Raw genomic sequence first — 22,664 nt, 5'->3', positions numbered from 1 at the left:
GCTGAACCAGCAGACGGCACGTAGATGGGCAGCGTGGCCGAGTCCTAATACCAGTCTGTCGGACACTGAATCTAATTTCGTGTCATTACCACACGGCACGGAATAGTACAGCATTCATGATTTAACCCGCGTGGGTAACCCAGGCGTTAGGCAACTGGGCCCAACCACCTGATCCCCTCCCCCACCCGCCTCCCGCAAGAACCGTCCCCCTCCAGACCCGCCTCTCTCCAAATCCTTTCTTCTCAACCTCCCCAGATGGGGAGAGGGCAGAGGGCCGACTTATGGCAGAGAGGGGGGCGGTGGGCCGGTGGGATGCCCACCACCCAGGCTTGGCCCGGCACTGAGCTGCCCTGTGACCAGCCCCCCACACTCCTCCCAGAGGCCCCGGCCCCAGCCTTCCCTATGGGCCTCAAGGACCCCAAGTGCTGGTGTCCGGTGGGGCCATCTCGCGCCTCCCACTGTGGTCTCTGGGCCCCACCACCCCTGCGGGCCCGCCTCCGCGTTTCCGACCGCACGTGGAAACAGCAAGCCTGGCCTGTCTCCTTCATCCACATGCCAGGCCTGCTATATGTGGGCTCAGTTCCACGGTGACCGCTTCAGGGGGAAGGGACACTTCCCAGGATGGTGCCACAGGCTGAGGTCCCTCTGGAGGCCCCGGCACCGACCCGGCACGGTCCCCTCACTCACCCCAGCCCGCCCCCTGCCCCGCTCTTCTCCAGAGCTGTCTGTGCACCCCAGCTGCCTGGAGAGAGCTGGCGGGCACTTGGGCAGAGACCCCACCGTGCCCGGCTCCGGGCAGACCCCAGGGCCCAGGAGGGTGTGGAGAAGTGAGAGGGGCAGGGCGTGGAGGGCCCACCTTGCTCTTCTCCTGCTGCAGCTCAATCTGGATGTCGGTGAGCTTGGCCCGAAGCTCCTCATTGGCAGCCTGCAGTGCAGCGAAGGCCTCCGCCTTGTCCCCCTTGCCTCGGCCGCCCGTGCCCTTCTTGGACATGGTGAGGGTGGCCCACGGGGGGCCCGGGGAGGGCCGCTCGTCTAGGCTGGTCTGTCCGCACCACGCTTGGGCAGGTAGCGCCTCACCGTGGATCTGCTACATTTTCTCCATCACCTGCAGGGAGAGCACACCTGGTGAGCAGGCTGGCCTCCTGCGACCCTGGTGGGAGCCTCGAGACCCTGGTGGGAGCCGCGAGACCCCGGTGGGAGTCTCGAGACACTGGTGGGAGCCAGGCAACTCTGGTGGGAGCTGGGCCGCGGGGGGTGGGACAAGGCTGGCATCTTGTGCCCTGAGGAAGCCGTCCCGACCGCACCCGGGGTCCCCAGCCCCAGACCACAGAGGCCCTCGGCCCTGCGCTCAGCAGCTCTGATGGGGACCCCACAAGTAAAGCACTTCTCAGCACCTGGCACGAACGGGGAGCTGGAGAGGAGTTCTTTCTCTGCCCCTTTGGAAGGAGAAGCTGGGGACCCAACTTTAAGGCCCGAATGTCATACCTGGGTGGGTGGCATCCTGGTGGCGATGGTGGGTGTGAACCAGGAGCTTCTCAGACAGAGGCGTAGAGGCAGGGACCCCCAGACCCCCCAGGGGGCCCAAGAACTCCGCCCCGGAGGACGTGCACTCTCACCCTGAGCCAACTTAGGGGGTGAACGCACGCCCTCATCCAGCCCACGGAGCAGGGGCGCTGCCCTGGGCCGCCCACCCGCCACCACCCCGTGGGCCTGCGGCTGCGTTTCCTCGGTGCCCCAGCGCCAAGTGCGGGAAGCAGGCCCATCAACCAACCGCACAGACGGTATGGGCCCGGGCTCAACAGCAGGAGGCACGGCTGGAGTCCTGCTCCACACTTACTACCCGGGAAGTCCCCTCCACAAAGTGGGGACAAGAATGTCCCTGGCCCCTGAGGCCTCCTTCCTGCACTACAGACACCAGAACAGTTGTCCAAACAAGTGACCTGGGTCAGAGACGCCCTGTGCCCACCACCCGCTCCAGCTGACAGGCTGGGACAGTCCCTCCCAAACCTGGGATATGACGTCAAAGTTCAGCTTTCACAGTGGGGGCCTGGGCGCGGGCTGGGTTATCGGCACTTCCCGGGAAAGGCTCTCCAGACGTGTCCCCACGGCCTCTGTCCCCCCCCCCCCCCCCCGGCTCGGTCCCTGAGGCCCCGAGACACAGAATGAGTACAAAGCCCCAGAGGTACAGGGGGCCCGGGCGGCACAACGGTGAGAGGCGGCCGCTAGGAGGCGGGGGCCGGTGAGGGAAGGGGCTCACAGTGGGCCTGGGTGCAGAGCCGGAAGAGGGACTCCGGAGGGCAGCAGCCTCCCAAGGAAGGAGAGAAAAGGGCCCGCCGAGAGTTTAAAGGTGTTTTGCCGTGTCTCAGAAGAGATGCCAGCAGGCACGTGGTCCCCCCGCCCGAGCCCGGTGGCTGGCCCACGTCTCCCTGCCCACAGCCGCCTGTCACGTGAAGCGCTTGTTTGGGGGAGGGGAGGGGAGGGGCTGAGGCCAGGCTCTCAATTTGGGGTGTGTTTTCTAAGTCACCCCTGGGCACCGCTTTGCAGATTTTCCAGCTCCGTGTGCAAGGGTCTTCTGCCGGCTTGTGGTGACCTTTCCCACTCTCCCCCCGCCCCCCCGAGTCTTCAGAGCTGGCGCTGAGGCCCGTGGGCTCCTGCTGTGGCTGGTTAGGGCAGGCCTGCACCCCATCCGCGCACCGCCCCTCCGCCACTGCCACTGCGGTGGTCACGGGCGTCCCGACAGCTGCAGGTACCTGATGCTCAGGCACCGGGGTGTGTGGAGAGAAGGAGGATAAAATGTAGCCAACAGAACAGCTGTCTTCCGCCGGCTCTGCTCTGGGAAACAGACGGAGCCGCTTTACAGGGTCCCGGCGGCTCTGACCTGTGTGGCTCCATTTGTGGGTGGGGTCAGCGATGTGGTGTGGCGGGGCTCCATTTGGGTGAGGGAACGTGTAGGAAGTTAAAAGTCTCATCCAAACTGGAGGAAAAGCCCCCCAGTTCCTGCTTGGGGGGCCAGGGGGCCTCAAGAAGGAATTCACACGGGGTCTGGGTGGAATTCACACCTCCAGGCACCTGCCAGCTGCCAACAGGACCCCTGAAGGCGCATGTGAGGCACCTGCTGTGCCCACACCGGCCCCACTGGTTAGACCAGTTAGACCCGTGCTAGTTCTGGGCCAAGAAGCCTGCAGCTCACACCCTGAGGGCTCAGGCAGGAAAGCAAACCAGGACAAGGGCTGGGGTTCACAAACAAAAGCAGGGACCTGGAGGAGGGCTGGGGGTGCCCCCCCCCCCCCCCGCTCCTGCCATCCCTGGCAGGAAACCACCACAAGGAAAGCTGGGTGGGGGCACCTGACCGGGACGGAGGCGCACGGTGGGGCGGTGTCGGGGGAGGCTCCATCTGTTCACGGAGGCCGAGTCCACGGGTCCTGCTGGACCTCAGGCCTAGGAGCTGCCTTGACCCCAAAACCCATCACGCTTGAGACAATGACGGAAAAAGGACTCTGCTCTTCACACACCCAGTGACGGCATTCTGCCTGCCTCGGTGACACGTCCTGGACGCCTCACCTGGGGTGCGATGCTGGTCCCGGGCACCCACTGAAGCTCTTAAACGCCCTGGCCCGGGGACATCCTTTGGGACCCGCTGGCCTGGTGCTTTGGGTCAAGGGCTTGGTGTCTTCAGCCCACGGCCCTCTGCGAGCAGAGCCCCTGTGTCCCGGGACCAGTGTCGGCGTGTCCCCCAGACCCGGGCCTCCTGACCACCCTCCCTACGTTCTCTCCAGGCTGTTCTCTGCAGTGACTCCCACGCCACCATTTCAAGACACAGCCTGGCCCTGTGGGCAGAGAGGGTCGAGGGGCCTGGAAAGACAGACAGACGCAGCTTTCCGGACACGGGAAAAGTCATTTCACGGGTGCCTGGGGGGCTCACTCAGTTACGCATCTGACTCTTGATTTCAGCTCGGGTCTTGATCTCAGGGTTCTGAGTTCAAGCCCCACATCGGGCTCCACGCTGGGCATGAAGCCTGCTTGAAAAAAAAAAAAAAGAAAGAAAAGGAAGAAAAGTCATCTCAGGCCCCGGCCGCCTTGGGAAAGCAGGAAGAAGGACGAGCAGCCGTCATCAGGCAGGAGGCAACCTAATCACACGAGGGACGGCTCATCGGAGGCGCGACCCCCAGAGCCGGTCTGGAGGTGAAGTCTGGCCGGACGCGCCCCCCGGAGCGACCTCTGCAGGATCTCAACCCCCCTGGGCACCCAGGTCCCGGCGGAGCTGCCCCAGGCCAGCCTCGTGACCCCGGCCCCGGACTCCGTCGCCTCCGGACTTTTGCCGCCGCGCCGTGCCGTGCCGGAGCCCCTGCGCGCAAGCCCCTCGGCGAGCGTTAGCCCCTCGGGTGAACCCCTCCCCGGGTTTGCCGTTCGGGGAGACGCTGCTTTGGGGGCAGGATCCCGCGGTCTCGTCACTTGCTGCAAACGAAACCCTTCCTCCTTCCGTTCTCTGGCCTGGTTGTGTCTTTTGTGTCCTCGACGCCCCAAGAGGGACCCTGGTCTCGGGTGACAGCCCTGGCCTCCCCCTCACCTGGTCAAGACGCTGCATGTCTCCCCGCTGCCCGCCCCAGATTCCAGTGAACCCCCAATCTCCTGGACAGTTTGCCAAGGCTGCCTTCCACCCCAACAATTCTTTACTCAACGTTCTCTAAATGCGTTCATTGTTTGTTACGTGTTTTACCATGAAACTGCGCAGGCCTTTCCTGGATAGACAGCCAGCGTCACCAGGTGTCTAAAGAGGGAGACACCCCGCGAGCGGGTTCCAGACAGACACCTGCCCCACGCCCTGAGGCGGCACGGGCCCCTCCCCTCCCTGCCCCGCGCCCTCCGCCCACCATGCCTTTTGCTCTGCTTGGAACACGCTCCCACACAGCTCAACACAGACTGATTGCTCTGGCCTGGGCTCAGGGCTCCTGCCCGCCGCCCCCCAGCCCCTGGGGGCTGAACTGCTCCTCTCGGTACTGGCCACCCTGCCCCGACAGTTTTCGATGCAGCCAGGGTCTCGAGCCCTCCCTGACATCTCCCCAAAGGCAGCGTGAGTATCTTTCTCCGACACCAATCTGGGGACACATGTGGTAAACGTGTTGACTTTATTATTTGTGGAAATGAGTGGGAACAGAAGAAACACCCCCCCCCCCCGCCCCCGGGTCCTCCGGGGGCACCTGGCGGGCCCTGTTCACGCACACCCCAGGCAGGGATTTCGGACGGGCTCCTCCTTCCAGCCCAGGCTGCACCCTCCTCCGGGAGCACTTGATGAGATCACTGCCGAGGGGAAGGAGAGGGGTTTTCCCGCCTTACCCCAAGTCCTACTTGTGCTGATGATATCAGCTTGAAGCTTGCACGGGATAAGGGCTTGGTGGAAGGAAGCATCTGGCCCCCGAGACACCCGCCGTCTATGTTGGGGGACAGGCTCCTGCAGGGGACGGACAAGTGGCACCAAGGGTGTCCAGGGTCCCCTGTTCTGTCTTATGTGCTTCTGTATGCCCCGTAGCTTTGCCCCCTGTGCCCACACCCAGTAAAGCCTTGGCTATAACCATTGTGTCCAGGTCATGGATCCCACATCTTTCCTGCCACCCTGGCAGACAGAAGAGGTGGCTGGAGGGGGACACCAGGCCTTGGGAGGCCCCTGAGCTTTGCTGGATGCTTTCGCCCTAGTGCTCACCCCTGCCTGGGAGAATCACTGGCCTCTGCAAGCGGGGGCTGGGGGTGGAGGGTTTGGTCAGAGCAGGCTGCACCAGCCCCCCACCCACCAGGTCATGGGTGGGTGGGAGTGTCGTCTCCACGGGGCCACGGTCAACACTGCTTGAACCACAGATGTGAACAACCCTGATGGTCAGGCCTCGGGCCTCCTGTCGGCAGAGCTCAGTCACCAGGTCGGCGTGCAGGTGGGGGGCAGGGGTGTGGAGGGACCCAGCAGCGACAGCCCAAGGGGGAGCCAGCTCCCTAAAATGCACAACACTTGGGCATTTCAAGTATTTTCCAGATTGAATTTGCGCCTCCCCCCCCATAAGTGTCACCAACCTGCTCGGGAGACCCAGGTGTGTGGGAGGAAGGGGGGGGGCAGGGTCACGTCCAAGCCTCAGGCTCACGCACCGACCCGATGCCCACTGCCTCCAGCCATGTGGGTCACACCTTTTCAGGAAGTCGCTACACGAGTAGATTAATAGTGCAGTCCGCCCACCTTTGTTTCGGGGTCAGGAGCTCCCTCTGCTCGTGCTGTTAGCGGTTGTATGTTCAGAGGGTTTAGAAGGAGTCAAAGCTCTACAGTCGATGAACGCGCTTGCCCTGACCGCCAACCGGAGGCGCTAATCAGGAAGCTGGTAGGTCAGCGCCGCTCCCCAGCAGGTCCCTGCTGGCCTCCAGGGTTTCTCCCCCGCGGAGCCCAGGCTCCTATCCTCACTGCACCGTGTAGGGAGAGGGTCCCTGATGGCAGTAAAACCGCCTGCCTGCGAACCGCTCAGGGCAAGGCCCCATGTAATTTGAAGTGTCCTGGGTCGTAAAGGGGTTTCGACCTTGTAAAGTTGATAGTATCTGACCCAGATCCTTTCCAGGTTAAAGATTTTATCTACGGAGAAGAAAGGATAATCTGATGTTCCTAAGCCTTATTTCCATGGAAATCCAAGGCAGGCGACAGGGAGGGGGGAGCGGAGACACTTGTCAAATCCACAGGGACCCTCCGAGTACAGCCTGTGCTCCCTGTTGGCACTCGGACAAGGGCCCGTGCCGGGCAGTGCATCTGGGAGGAGAGCGGGCAAAGGCCGAGGCCACGTGTCGGGCATATGTGGGGTGTCGGTGGGGGGGCCCCTCTCCAGGCAGGACCCTCACGGGGAGCCCGGCAGAAGGTGGGCCACCACTCCACACCCCTCTCCCATCAAAACGCACTTGTTCTGGAAAAGAGACACCCAGAGCGCAGTCAACCTGCCGCAGGCACGTCTGGGAGCAAGTGCTGACACAAGAACCGGGTCCACACCTGCGGACGGGGAGGCAGTCGCGTCGGTGGGGCAGGAGAGCGACTGGAGCGGGGGTGGGGACCGGCCTCGGGAGGAGGGGAGCAGCACTCGGGGCCTGGGTGCCGGCAGGGAAAAAGCCGACCCCCCGTCGGCACCGACCCTGGGACGGCGGACACACAGGCACGCCAGGGTCTTTCCCACCGACGCCCACGGGGCTGCACAAGACCGCGCTGTCGGGACACAGAGGCTGAGGCCTCCGCTCCATCCGGAAGTGTGTCTTCTAGAAGCCAGGGGCAGAGGTCAAGAGTCCAAGCGTGCCACGTGAGGTCACGGGGTGGGAGCTTCCCTGACGGCAAGGGCAGGAGCAGACTGCCCCCAGGTGACAACGGCACGGCCCCAGGACACTGACTCCGAAGTGTGTGCACAGGACTCCTGGTGCCGCCCGGGGAGCCCGCGCCCGCCTTTGCCCTCCTCGCCCGACAACCACGAACCTGCCTTCCGTCTCTGTCTTGCACAAGAATGTGACAGAAACGCAAGCGTGCGGCAGGGGGCCTTGCGGGGACCCACCGCGTGCAGCCCTGGCTCCCTGTGTTTACCGCGGTGCGGTGTTCCCGGCGTGGACCCGCCGTGGCGGGTGTAACGGCTCGCCCACCGCAGGACGTCCGGGCGTTCGCGGGGTGGCCGCCGCTAACATCGCTGCTGTACAGGTGCACCTGCGGGTGACTGAGGAACAGTCTTCGTTCCTCCGATACAAACGCTCGCCAGCGCCGTTTCTGGGCCGCGTGGTGGCTGAGCGTTGAGGTGTTGGAGAAGCCGCCACGCCGCGCTCCACAAGGGCCGCACCACCGTCCCTCCCCGCCCCTAGCGCGTGCGGGACGCGGCTCCCCTGCTTCCTCGCCCGCATTCGGTGCCACTGTATTCGATTTCAGCATTTTGCCAGGCACCACCTCACCGTGGTTTTCCTTTGCTTTTCCTAATCGTGACTGACACCTGTCCGTGCTCGTCTGCCGTCTGCACGTCCCCCTCAGTGAAGTGCTACCAGGCTCCTCCAGGCCCTTCCGCCCTCGCCACTGTCTTCCTGGTCCCCGGGTCCCCAGTGGACCTCCGTCTTCACCTTCTCCTTATGTTTGTCCTAGATCCAGTATCCAGAGTGCTTCATCGTACTGATGGGAGGGCTAGGAGAAACTGGGTTTACCCTGCCTCCCTGGAGGCGGAAGGCTTTCTCCATCAAAGGAAAAATCTTACGCTTGTATTTACCTTCACATAATAATAATAATGATTATCATAATAATAACAATATAAGTGGTTATAATTTAAGTCACAAGTGTGACTTAAAATTTGCCAGCTCACCTCCCAGGATAGAGGACGCAGATGTTACAGGAGATGATTGTGGGAGCCGACCACCTGTTTGAGGAAACTGTCCTCACCTGCAGCACTGCCTCTGGGCCTGGCTCCCCCCAGAAACCTGGGCCAGGGGACCCCCCCCCCACGTTGGCAGATGGCATCTGGTCCCATCACACTGGCTTCTTGCATTCATCACCCCAGATACAGGAAGAGTTTAAGTGAAACACTGAAATCTTTTCTATCTTTGTCCTCACGGACAGCTTCTGTGGCTCTCAAACCAGGTAGCCACCGAGCTGCAGCGTGGAGTTGAAAGCACGGCGTCCGGGGTGGTCTTCCACGTGTGTGTTAACGCCCGAGCCCATCGGAGGACAGCGGCTGTGGTCTGGGGTCGCCGCTCAGCTCGGGACCCCTCAGGAGGCCTCGGCTGAGGATGGGACCCAGCTCCTGAGCCCCCAGCCCGAGCTGGAGGCCAAGAGCAAAATGGCCTGAAACAAGGCAGTCACTACGTCGGAGGAGCAGCCCCGGAAACCAACCCGAGAGTCAGGCTGCTCCTTCTCACGGTCCTGGCACAGACGAACAGGAAACACTTGATCGAAACAAGTAATGTGAAGGATGATCTTCAGGTAGGTGAGAAGGCAGACTGACAGACGGATGGACAAAAGCAGCCTCCCCCACTCTCCCTCCCGGAGCATCCAGCCGGAGTTCCGGTGAGCTTTCCCAGGCCTCCTGGGAGTTCACCTGAGGTCTGGAGGGGGGTTTACCCATTTCAAAAGGGTTTGCGTTTCATTGCCTCAAGCAGACATCAGGCCTGGCCCTTAGCACGGGGCCTCAGCGAGGCCTGCTGTGCCCCGCCTCCCGGGTCCCCTGGTGTCAGGAAAGCGTCACAGGGCCCACTGAGACTCCTCAGCTCACAAGGACCACATATCCAAACAGAAGGCCTCGCTGATCCCACGACCAGTCCTACACTGTGGGTGAACAACAGTGCGGCTCATCAGGGGCCAGGGCCCTCCAAGGGCGTTAAGGAAAGACAGGGACTGAGTCAGGACAGACAGAGGTCCAGCACCAGGCCCGCAGCTCAGAAGCGGGGCAGCACGCGTGTGTGATCCGGGACAGCACCGCACGCGGGGACAGACCTGAGCGCGGCCGGGGCCCAACGCCCAAGGACAGCGGCTGCACGGCCTCCCTGCCCCGTCACTCTTGGGGAATTTAACGGTGGCAGGACAAGGTCAGTGCCAGCGACCCCGTCCCCGCCAGGAGGGGAATTCGGGAAACACTGTGTTCACGGAACCCGCCTCAGAGCGAGGGTTTTGCAAATATAATTTAGGGGGAAACGCTGTAATGGCTGGAATGAGTGTTGGTGTGCAGCAGAGAGAGCAGATTGTTTAAGAAGAGTCAGCCTGTAGTTTTAACTGTGTGTGTGTGCGGGGGTCTGATGGAGCCCAGGGACGGGAAGGACAAGGTGACCCTGACCCCACGCCGGGAGGCAGCCGTGTCCACACAGGCACGCAGCACAGCCCCGCCCCGCATCGACAGGGGTCTGACTCCCAAAACAGCTCTTCTGGGAAAAAAGAAAGTGCTCAGGACGACTTCTAGAAACACCCACTTCCTGACCTCTCTCCTCGGGGGACAGTTGCTGGGGACGCACGAGCCCCCACGTTCCCGACGCAGACAGCAGGCCGCGTAGCAAACAGCCCAGAGACACGAGCAGCTGCGGGTGTGTGGCCAGAGCTCAGCAAGTGCTGCTGCCGCTTGTAACGGGACCTGCATTTTACCCGGAAGGTCCCGGAACCTACTACTGACGCGGCTTACATTTAAGCTTGATTTTGTCTGTCTCGATTAGCCAGTGTATTTGTGTACACTGTGTATTTGCCCATTACAAATATACCTACAGTGATGAACTTCCTTTATTAGTGAGGTTTTGTAGACAATTTACGTGGTCACCATAAATCTGAAATTTTCAGCTCCCTGCCATTTTATCCATGGAAATAATTGGTTTCAGGATGTTTTTTTGAATACAAGATGTCTTAGAAACCGGACTATTCCATCCCAGCAGAAGAACTGTGTTCATTGAGGAAAGAGGGTCCGCGGTCAGGTTGTGAACACCCAGGGAGCACTCCACCAGGAGAGCAAATGCTTGGTCCCCCGATATTGGCCACATCCCAGTCCTGGAACCTGTGAACGGGTTTCTTTATGCGACAAGGGGGAGGCCAAGACCCCGGGATGGGGTCTGTGGTCCAATCCAGGCCCACGGGACCCCAGGGGCGCTGCCTGAGAAAGACGCGGGCCGAGCCGCTGGCCTGGACGCGGGAGAAGACACCGCAAGCCAGGGGCGGGGGCCCTGCAGGTCCCAAGCACGAGGAAATCGAGCCTGCACTCGACAATGAGCAAGATGATGAGCGCCACTAACGGGCGAGTGAGCAAGGACACGGGCCCCGGAGCCTCCAGACAGGAGAGCCGCCTGCCACGCTCCAGCTCAGCCCCCGCCAGACATCGGGCTGAAGAACCACGACGTAGCGGGTCCGTGCTGCTTTAAGCTCCTAGATTTGTGGCAACTCGCGCTGGCAGCCACAGAAGGTTAATACAGAGACTGGTGCCCGAGGTGGGGCTGGAGCCGCGCAGCAGCCCCCCACGGTGACCCCTGCAAGCCAGGCCCGCGTCTCCCCTTCCTTGGCTGCTCCCAGGACGCCGCCCCCATCCCCCGGGCCACAAGCGCGAGCGGGAGACGGGAGGCGCGGCAGCAGGAGGAAGGCCCTGGGAACCGGGCACCTCGGGGCCCGTTCGAGACAACCCGGCGGCCACTCCACGTCCGGTCGGAGGGATGGGGCGCTGGGGTGCGTGCCTGACCTCGGGCCTGGAGGGTCTCACAACACCCTGTTCACGCTCAGGGTACGCGTGTGTATTTGTCCATTACAACTCGGAGGCCCACGGTTAAACGTGGGTCCTAAAGCCCAGTGGCCGGCCCCAGGGCTGCAGCAGGGAAGGAAAGGGGGCCCGCCCAGTGACAGCTGAGACACCCTCAGACCGAGGCGTCCGGAGAGAGCCTGGCAGAGACACGGCAAACTCTGTAAGAGAAAACAGTTTCCCTGGTCAAAGCCGTGTCCTTTTGCTAAGCAGGAAAAACCCCAACCTCACGACTGAGAAAGATCACCCCGTTCAGAAACAGGCCCCATTCTCTCCCACATACGTCACGTTCCACGGTAAGGAGAAGGACGTCACCTAAAAACACCAGGCGATTAGCTGGCCAATTGCAAAAAAAAAAAAAAAAAAAAAATAGATGTATGGAATAGTGCCCACCCAATGGAACTCTAAGTGGATTAAAGAGTGCTGAGGATGAAAATCAAAGCAGGGAAAGGAGAAATGAGCATTTCTCAAATCTCTGGAGAGAGAGGCCTTCCTGGGCTTAGAGAAGATAAAAGGAATTCACAAAAGGGAAAGCCGACAGATTCCACCACATTAAAAATTTACGTTTCTTTATTACAGATGGCGTGCAATTAAGCTAAAAATGCACTGAAAGAGTATTTGCAGTAAATCCAATTAAAAAGTTAATATCTTTACTATATTAGAAGACTGTGAAACTCAATAATAAAGACACTAAGATCTCACAAGATAAACGGGTAACTATCAAAAGAGATAATTTACAAAGAAGGGAAAAAGGGGTTTCAAAATCACAAAGAAACCTCCTCTGCTTAAGATGTAGGAAATCGCAAAAGAACGTCTCGCCCGTAAACAAAACCCTGTCTTTCCTTGAGCCCATGAAAGAGTTGAGGTCCCAAGGCAACCGAAGCACCAGATTCCAAATGGTGACCAGCCCCCCTGAGGGGAGACGGGCGCATGATCAGGCGGAGCACAGGAGAAAGAAGTGGGAAGAAATCAGCTCCAATTTTAACACAATTCTAAGGGCTGCACGTGGCAGGTCAGTTTGGAATCGCTGGAATCCAGACAAGAGAGAGGGTGAGGGCAGGGCAGAGGCTGGAGGGGCTCCCCCCTGGTGCAGATATGCAAGAGGCCGCCTGCCGCCTGGGACAGGTACGGGGCTCTCCCCACCCCCAGAACCCGTCCTGCACACCGAGCAAAAGCCATAAGCCACTGGGACAAGGGCAGCAAAGCCTCTTGTCCGCAGGGTCCCTGGGCTCAGGACGAAAGTAAGATCCCTCCTTCCTTCCTGCTCCAGGCACTCGGAAAAAATCTCTGCCTCTACGGTCAGAGTCGAAGCCCCAAACACCTGCCCCTGGGGAGGAAGACGGAGGCACTGGGGCTCAGGGTCCTGCACTGAAACAGAGCAGAGCTTGGCCGCTGCGGAGGAAGGCAGGGACCCTTACAAGGCCAACTACCCAAGTTCAGGTGCATATGCCTTGACTGACCTAAGGCTGCACCAGAGGAAACGGAGATCCCCTTTCCTCAAAACAAGCCTCACGCCAAGGAACGAGCAGCCGCAGTCAAGCTGGGAGAGGGGCAAGGCTGCAGAAGGAGCCCCTGCATGGTACGGGGGTGCAGGGGGTGTGGGGGCTAGGTGCAGCAGGAGCACGGAAGAGACCCCCAGCACAGTGTGGGGGCAGCCCGCCATGACAAGTCTGAACCCCGTGCTGGGCTGGCCGTAAGGACAGGCTACAAGCCCCTAAGCCGGCTCAACTACTCCCTGCCTTCATTCCAGCCCGCACACTGACACAAGGAGAGATGTGTCCACATCTGTGCTAAATATCATTTTCCGGGGGCGCCTGGGTAGCTCAGTCGGTTAAGTGCCCGACTTCGGCTCAGGTCGTGATCTCGCGGTCCGTGAGTTCGAGCCCCGCGTCGGGCTCTGTGCTGACAGCTCAGAACCTGGAGCCTGTTTCGGATTCCGTGTCTCCCTCTCTCTGACCTTCCCCCGTTCATGCTCTGTCTCTCTCTGTCTCAAAAATAAATAAACGTTAATAAAAAAAAATTTTTTTAAAAATCATTTTCCGCATAGATACCTTCTACTGTTCTTCTACAATGTCTGACATTCAAGAAAATAATTACAAGACACAGAAAAAGGGAAACAAAAAACAAAACAAAACAAAAAAAACAAGGAAAACCACCCACTGTCAAGCAATCAGAAGAACCAGATTCAGAGATGCTGAGTTGTTGCTGCTACTGGACAGGACATTTAAGTAACGTATATGCCCGAGGGTCTAAAGGAAAAGACGGAGACCCAGCAAGGAAATGGAAACTACAAGAGAGGCTCAAACGCAGTCATTAGAAACCAGGGTCATGACATCAGAGGTGAGAATTAGAGGAACGCACTTGGCAATGGAAGGACTCCGTGAACTTGAAGACAGGACACTGTCTGATGTGAAACCAGGAGAAGAGAGAAAACAGAGTCTCTAACAGAGCCAGGCAACATCAAGAAGCCTGGAAGAGGTGGGGGTGGACTCCCAGAGTCCAAAGAGAAAACAGGGAGAAGGAAAACATAAAGAAAGGAAACAACAGAGGATTCTTCAAAATTAGTGAAACACAACAACTTATGGACTCGGAGCTCACAGATCCTCAAACGGCAAAGAGAAATGTAGACACAGGAGTCAAAGGGACGAAAACCATAACTAAAGAAACAACCTGGAACAGAATGAAGGGAGGAGAGCACACAACACGCAGAGGAACAAGGCAAGAACTAGCTAGAAGATGACGGGGCCGTGGCTCAAAGAGCCAGAAAAACAAAACACAACAAAACAAAAACACCCATGAAACCCGAATTCTAGACTCGGCGAAAATACCTCGTGGGGATGAAGGAGCCGACCACCTCACGTCCATTAACACGGCCACCATAAGAAGTTTTTTTAAATAAATATTTTTTAAAACCCAGAAAAGAACAAATGAGGACATGGGTAAATTGGAACCCTTGTGTACCGCTGGGGACACACAATGGTGCGTTTTCTTCATGCAGTTAAACGCCATGTGGCCCAGCATTCCCCTCCCGGGGATGTGCCACACGAACGTCACCACGAAGGTCACTGCAGCGTTACTCGTAACGGCCAGAAAGTGGGAACAGCACCGATGTCCGCCAACTGATAGACGGACAATAAAACACGGCATAGCCATACGATGGCCCACCACCCAGCAGTGAGTAGGAATACAGTACCGGTACAGGCTAGTATAGACGCGCCTGGAAAGTGTGGCACTACATGAAAGAGGCCAGACAGAAAAGGTCACGTGCTACATGATTACATTGTGTGAAATGGCCAGAAAAGGCAAATCTATAGAAAAAGAAAGCAGATGAGCGGTTGCTGCAGGCTTGGGACAGGGGAACGTGAGAAGTGACAGCTAACGGTCCAGGGCTTCTATTTGGGGTGACAGAAATGTTCTAAATTTGTGGTGATAGCTGCAAAATTCTGTGAGTACACTAAAACCCCGTGAATTCACACTTTAAGTGGGTGACTTACATATTATTAAATCTGTTACCAAAAAGAAGGAGAAATAGACTTTTGCAGAAGAACAAGAGTTGAAAGGATGTATTGGCAAAAGATCTGTGCGACAAAAAAATGTTGGAGGCAGTTCTACAGGCAGAAGAGATGTTCTCAAGCTGGAAACTGATGTACACAGAGAATGGAAGCACGCTCACAGTGGCGATGATGAGGGTGTGGAGAGCAGGCTCTTTTCTTAGTTTTCATCCCTTTAAATTTTTTTTAACGCTTATTTATTTTTGAGAGGGAGAGAGAGAGAGACAGAGCACGAGCGGGGAAGGGGCAGAGAGAGAGGCAGCCACAGAATCCAAAGCAGGCTCCAGGCTCCTAGCTGTCAACACAGAGCCGGACATGGGACTCGAACTCACAAACTGCAAGATCATGACCTGAGCTGAAGTCGGTCACTTAACCGACTGAGCCACCCGGGCACCCCTATTTTTCATCCCTTTAAAAGATAACAAATTAGCTAAAACAAAACCAGGAGGTGCAAGTGTAGAGCACAGCGAACACAGAATTAAAATATCTGAAAACAATACCAAAAATGGGAAAGAAAATGAAAACGAAAGTCATTAATTACATGAGAACTGGCAGAATATCAAGATGCACTGATGAGCTAAAGATGATGTTTAGCCCCTAACATGAGAATTAACAATTACCCTGCAAGAGAAGAGCAATGAATAAGCAATAGGTGAACAGGGTCCTAAAAATACTCACTCCCTCAGAAGTCAAGAAAAGAGGACCAAGGAAGAGATGACACAAATGGAAAATAAAGAGCAAAAAGCTAGATTCAAATCCAGCCATATAATTAAATATAACAAGCAGATGGGCTAAAAAACACAATTTAAAGGCAGGCACTTCCAGATGATATTTTTTTAAAAAGGCAAACACCAACTTTACACAATCTGAAACTCACTTTGAGTATAAAGGCATATAGATCAGTTAAAAGTCAAAGGACAGAAAAAGTTATATCATGCAAACTCTAATCAAAAGAAACTGAAGTGACTACATTAATGCTAAATCATGGAGATTTCAGAGCAAGGAACATTACCAGGGATTAAGAAGGACATTGCATAATGAAAAAGGAATTGATGGATCAAGAGGACACAGCAATCAAAGAGAACCTCAAAAATACTTTAAACAAAAAACAACAGAAATGCAAGTACAAATAGGAATTTTCACAGCTAGAACTGGAGGCTGCAACACTCACCTCTCAGTAAGCGGTGAGAGAAGAACATAAAAGATCAGTTAAGGATATAAGAGATTTAAAAAACAGTATCAACAAATTCGACCCAATTGACATTTGTAGGGTACATCATCCAACACCAGAATATGCAGCATTTTCAGGTGCACATAAGATATTCATCAAAACAGACTACGTGCTGTGCAATAAAACAAATCTCATCAAAGTGAGAATAGTTGAAATGATCCAACTGATGTTCTCTGCCCTCTCCCCCAAAAATGAGCTGTAAATAAGTAATAGATATCAAGAGAAAATTTAAATACTTGGCAATTTAAGCACACTTTTAAATAACCCATAGGTGAAAAAGGAAATTCGAAATAAATTAGAAACATGTTTTGAACTGAATGGAAATAAAAGCACAAACACCAGAATTTGCAGAGCATAACCAGAGTGGTACTGGGAGGGCACTAAGGACAGTAAGTGCTCATACTGGGAATGAGGAAGGTCTCCAATCATAATATAATCCTAGTCTAAGCTTCCATCTTAAGAACACAGAAAACAAATAATAAAGTAAATGTAAGATAAGCAGAACAGAAACAATAAAGATGTTAGTAGAAATTAATAAATTTGAAAACAAAAACAATAAGAGAAATCAATAAAACTAAAACCCGGTGTTTTGAAAATATTAATAGTACTGATAAACCTCTGGAAAGACTGATCTGAAAAAAAAATGAAGACCTAAATTACAATATCAAGAATCAACAAGGGGACATCACTACATGTCCTACAGACATCAAAAGATTTACAAATGAAAAGGGTAAATTCCTTGAAAGACACAAACTAACAAAGCTCACTCATAACCTGAGTAACCTTTTATCCATTAAAGAAACTGAATTTGTAGCAAAATCTTCCAACAAGGAAAATCCTAGGCAGAGACGTATGCACTGGTGAATTCTAGCAAACATTCAAGGAAGAACAACAACAGTTCTACTCAACTCTTCTAGAACTTTTCTTATGAGGCCAACCTTATTCTGATATCCAAACGACACAAAGGCATCACAAGAAAATGTCCCTCATTAAGGTGGATGCAAAAATACCTAACAAAAATAGCCACTCAAATTCAGCAAAAATAAATACACAAAAAAAATAGTCCCACTGTATTCAGCAATAATACAATGGGATCAAATGGAGCATGTATAAGGAATGCAAAAATTGGTTTAATATTTTTAAATGAGTCCCTTTAATTCACCATATTAATACACTGAAATGAAAACATAATTATCTCGAAAGATGCACAAAAGCCTTTTGACAAAATTCAAAGATCCGTTCACAATAAAAACGTGTAGCAAAATAGTCATGAAAGGAAGCCTCCTCAACTTGAAGTGTCTGTAAAAGAACACTGCCGCTAACGCCATACTTCATAGTGAAAGACTCACCGCCTTTCCCCTAAGATACAGAACAAGGCAAAACACCTGTACACACTGCTCAACACTTCCATCCAATGGTGAGCTAGGAAAAGATCTCAAGGCATAAAAAATGGAAGCAAAGAAATCATTTTTGCTCACATGTGACCTCATCACCTATGTAGAAAATCCCAAAGAATGTACCTGGAACACGGGAGTTTAGCAAGTTAACAGAATAAAGGTCAAAGAGAAAAATCGATTATGTTTATCAGTTATATTTCTTCATACTAATAAGATATTTTATCACAAAACAATAACTTTTACAACAGCACCAAAATCATATGAAATACCTAGGAATAAACCTAACAAAATATTTATATTTATACCTTTAAACCCCCAGATATTCATGAGAGAAAATTAAAGGCCGAATAAACAGAGAGATATACAGTGTTCATGGATCACAAAACTCAACATTGTTGTTATGTTCACTTTCCCCAAATTGAAATTTAGATTAAACACAATCCCAATCAAAATCCTAACAGGGCTTTTTTTTTGTATAAACTGACAAGCTGTTTCTGAAATGGCTATGGAAAAGGTAAACGATCTACATTAAGCAATTTTGAAAAATGACATACTTGGGGTTGGATATCACTACCGGACTTCCAGCTCACGATAAAGCTATGGTCACCGAGTGTAACATTGGTCAGTGGAACAGAACAGAACAGACCACAAAGTATCTGATCAACTGATGTATGATGAAGGATCCAAGAAAACTCACTGGAGAAAAGATGGTCTTTTGAAGAAATCATGCTGGAATATTACACGTCTTTATGCCCAAAGTCACAAAGAAGCTCCAAAGCACCCACACCTCAGCCCATACCTCACATCATATTCAGAAACCAAGTAGAAAGGGATTGTGGAACTATAAGGTATAAAATCTCTAGGTGAAAACATACATCCAACCTTCACAATATTCAGACAAAAAAGCAAAAACCATGTAAGAAATATCCACAGGGGCACCTGGGCAGCTCAGTCAGTTGAGCATCTCACTTTGGTTCAAGTCTTGATCTCGTGGTTTGGGAGTTCGAGCCCCGCGTCAGCCTGTGCTGACAGCTCAGAGCCTGGATCCTGCTTTGGATTCTGTGTCTCCCTCTCTCTCTCTGTTCCTCCCCTGCCCACACTCTTTCTCTCAAAAATAAATAAAGGTTAAAAAAAAATGTTTTTTAAGAAAATATCGACAGATTCGACTTTATAAAAATTTTAAATTTGGGGATGCCTGACTGGTTCAGTCAGGGGAGCAAGTGACTTCTGATCTTGGGGTAGTGAGTTTGAGCCCCACATTGGGTGTAGATATTACCTAAAAATAACAAAATCTTAAAATAAAGGAAAGAGGGGCACCTGGGTGGCTCAGTTGGTTAAGTATCTGATTCTTGATTTCAGCTCAGGTCATGATCTCACGGTTCCTGGGATGGAACCCCACGTCGGGCTTTGGGCTGACAGCAAGGAACCTGCTTGGGATCCTCTCTCTGCCCCTCCCCAACCCCTCTCTCTATCTCTCAAAACAAAATAAACAAACATTTAAAAAGAAAGAAAGAAAAATCTCCCCCCAAATTTGAACATCTTATCTCTGAAAGATACCGTTAACAAAAAGGAAAAGACAAGCCACAGATTGAGAAAACATATTTGCAACACACACATCTTCTGGTAAAGGACTTGTACCCAGAATATATAGGTATGTATATATTTAAAATCGTCAAAATTCCGTAACAAAAAGACAACCCAATTTAAAACTAAGCAACAGATTTGCAAGACCCGTCACCAAAGCAAGTGTAGAGACAGCAAATCAGCACATGGAAGGGTGTTTGCATCATCAGTCGTCAAGATGATGCTTAGAGTAAAGCAAGGATGCCTGCTGCACCCCTGGGAGCACGGCTGACCGGCTGACCGGGAAGGGGAGGAACAGGGGGAACGGAAGGACCGCGGGGAACAGGAGGAACACGAGGAACGGGGGAACAGGAGGAATGGGAGGAACTGCGGGGGGGGGGCGCCACAGGAATTCTCCTACGCAGCTGCTGGGAATGCGCAACGGTTCAAGCACCCGGAAAACGCTTTGTTACTTTCTGAAAAAGTGAAACACACACAGAGCATAGACGAGCCTGTGGCAGGCTTCTCGCACAGAGAGTCATGCCTCTTATCCAGGAAGCAACTTTTATTCGTGCCGGCACCGCTCAGTTGGGTTCCTACCCAAAGAACTGAGCGGTGAACATCACACGGCAGAGTCTGTCTGTACATTTTCTATTTCTTTGTCTCCCACATATGGTAACATAAACGCGCAGTCTGACTAAGCGGTCCCGCTTTACAAGGTCATGAGGGATGTTGTCACGTAGGCGCACAGCCAGCCTACCTTGAAGATTTCTCTCCCTTTTCTCTCTCTCCTCAGGGAGGGGACCCTACCCCAAACCCACGTCTGTGCCCAAAGGGAGCGAAAGCCCAGGTCTGTGCAAAGACTTTGCGTCAAAGCTCGTAGCAGTTTCACCTGTAAGAGCAAACACTGGCGGCAACCCCAAATCCAGCAACCGGCTCAGCGTGTGGATAAACAACTGGGGACAGCCACACAGTGCTCAGAAAAAGGGGAAAAAAAGAATTAATTCATGGTACGTGCAGCAACAAATCTGAAAATAATTCCACTGAGTGAAAGAAGCCATTTATACATATTTTATAGAGGGGAGAGGGGTCGAGAGAGAGAATCCCAAGCGGGCTCCAGACCCGGCCCAGAACTGAAGTGGGGCTTGATCTCACAACCCTGAGATCATGACCTGAGCTGAAATCAAGAGTTGGATGCTTAGCCAACTGAGCCCTCCGGGCACCCCTCAAAGGTATACATATATATACCATAGGACTGCATTTATACACAATTCTGGAGAAACAAACTGATCTAATGATAAGCGGATCGGCGGCGGCCTGGGGGGATGGGGCTTGTCCGTGAGGGAGGTACAACCTCTAGAGAGGGACGTTAAATTCACTATCTTGACGGTCAAGGCAGTTTTGCGGGTGGAAAGAGAAGTTTCAAAGCCACAAATATTCCACGAAATGGGCTGTTTTGAGTATCCCTGATGAGAAAGGTTGGTTGCGAAGGCTCCTCTGGAAAGGAAGGTGATAATACGGATGAACAAATCTCCAGGCCGCCCCTAACTTTTCAGGGCTCTCCTATCCAGCAGTCTATCCAAAGAGGTCATCTGAATACGGGGAAAACCCCACACTCAAGAGATGTTCGAGGCAGCACTGGCTATAATCGTGAACACCTGGAAAAATCTCTACTCTTATGGGTTACGTTTCCGCACAATGAGATACTGTGTGGACTTTAAAGTATTGCTCGGTAAGAGTTTATTCTAAAAGGGAAAGTTTTGTCTTGTTGGTATCTTGTCTTTTTTTTTCTTTTCTAGATTTCTTTTTAAGTTTCATAATGAGAAAACACATCTACTGATGCGTTAGAACCATGCAGACCCTCAGTGGCCCCTCCCATCCTGGGGGATGGGACACATCCGTGAGGGCACACAGCTGGCAGCCGGGTGTCGCGGACCCCGAGGGCAGGAGGAGATATCACCCGCCTGCGAGCTGGGAGGCTGTGCACCGAGGCCCGCGTCTCTGCACCCAGGGCCCGTCCAGGAAGAAGCCTTCTCTCCTTTCTTATCTGAGTTTGCCGTAGTAGGTATTCCAGTCACCCCAGCCTGCGCCGGGCAGGACCCCTCACCTGGTGGCGGGCATCTCCTCTGGCGGCTGTGCTCTCTGACCTTGGAGTCACCATGTGCGTCTATGGGTCTCTGGCCTTGAACATTCACGGCCTTCGTCTTGGGTCAAACCCCTCATCAGGAGCAGGACAGAATCCCCCGCGGAGGAGGATCCCTTCCCCCACGAGGCCTGGGCCTGGCCTCACGTTGAGGTCAGGCTGCTCTTGGGCCCAAGCCTCTGTGTCACTGATGCGGGTTCCTGCAACCTGCCTTGTCCGCTGTGCCCGCTTGGAGATGTTCTAATTTCCTGAGCCGTCACAAAGTGGTGGCACTCAGGCCTCCGAGAGGGTGCCACCGGGTGACCACGGCCCACGGCGCCACGTCCCGTGCAGCAGGAAGGCCGGCCCCCGTCAGGGGCTCCCGAGTGCCCCTCATGCTGCTGGATGCCTACGTGGGGGGCAGACCAACAGCACAGAGTCCCTGAGATGGGACACGTGTGCCCATGAGTTTGTGGGGGAAGACGGGGTGGGGGCCATGCCGTGGTCTCTGGGGTCTGTGTCGGCCTTCCTCACCCTCTGACTTCTGCCCCACAGAGGCTGTTTCGGGGTCCCCGCAGTTGTGTCTGGAAACGGGGCAGGCGAGGAGAAATGAGCAGACGTGACGTCTGTCCTGCGTGGAGACCCCAGTGCGCAGAAGCCCGTACTCAGGATGAAGCCCCGCAAGCCCACACCTCAGAGCAGCGTGTCCCGGACTGAGGGATACGAATCGTCCTGGGTCCTGGTTCGCAGCCGCCTGGCTGCAGGCACGGCACCCGGCTGTGTGCATGTTGCAGGAGAGGCCTGTCGGCGGCCTCGGGCATGCACGTGACCTCGGGAACCGCCAGCGCCCTGCCCACGGTCAGCACGGGTGGCGGCAGATTGTCTCGGAATCACGGATGCGCTCGGCCCCGCCCCACATCCTCTGCCTGAAGAGGGAACCGACCGCCAGGGACAGGGCTTCCTGAAATCCCCAGAGAGCCTCAGACAGAGGCCGACCGTCCACGCGGGACGTGGGAGTGAGGTCGTGCCCTGGCCCGCTTCCCCGTTCCACCAGCCGCTACTGATCTGCTCCAAGGCTCGGCCCCGCAGAGAACATTCGCAGATGTACGACTGTGGTCCTGGGTTCGAACGAGGGAAAACTTTCTCTCGCTGTCACGGGCGCTCGCACGCCTAGGAGCCCACAGCAGACCCGAGGCGGAGGTGAGCGTCCAAGCCGCTGGCACCCTCCCCTGCCGCACGGCTCGTCTTCCCACCGCGGCGCGCAGCCTGATCGCCTGCGATACCGTTCCCACCATGCCCGCCCCGGTCAACCACCGATGCTCCCTGAACGACCGGGGAAACTGAGGCACGGTGTGGTAGCGACCGCTTCTTTCAAGGAGAAGTGTTGGAAACCAGTTAATAAGCCATTGTTTCCCCCAAACACGAGCTCCTCGCATAAGACGTGGTGTCGGGGGACAACATGTGAGTCCTGAGTAAGTTTCACAGAGAAGACACCGCCCAAGCAGGGGGCAGGCAGGTGATAAGGACGTGAGCCATAAAAGAAACCCAGGCCCAAAGGGTGCCCCCCCC

At 54.6% G+C, this 22,664-nt stretch overlaps 1 protein-coding gene across 25 annotated transcripts in view; it reads right to left on the bottom strand.

The window, feature by feature from the left end:
• JAKMIP3 (Janus kinase and microtubule interacting protein 3) overlaps positions 1–22,664 on the bottom strand; it is an 88,629-nt gene that overhangs the window by 64,946 nt on the left and 1,019 nt on the right. For all 25 annotated transcript variants that reach the window (XM_040486819.1, XM_040486814.1, XM_040486812.1 and 22 more), the window contains exon 2: positions 857–1,105. In XM_040486819.1, the coding sequence (XP_040342753.1) occupies positions 857–991 (135 nt within the window). In that variant the 5' untranslated portion in view covers positions 992–1,105. The remainder of the gene's footprint in view (positions 1–856; positions 1,106–22,664) is intronic.

This window comes from Herpailurus yagouaroundi, unplaced genomic scaffold, assembly GCF_014898765.1.
Source record: "Herpailurus yagouaroundi ecotype Mexico unplaced genomic scaffold, PumYag 163, whole genome shotgun sequence".
NCBI classification, from domain to species: Eukaryota; Metazoa; Chordata; class Mammalia; order Carnivora; family Felidae; genus Herpailurus; species Herpailurus yagouaroundi.
This window is presented reverse-complemented; position numbering and strand designations above follow the sequence as displayed.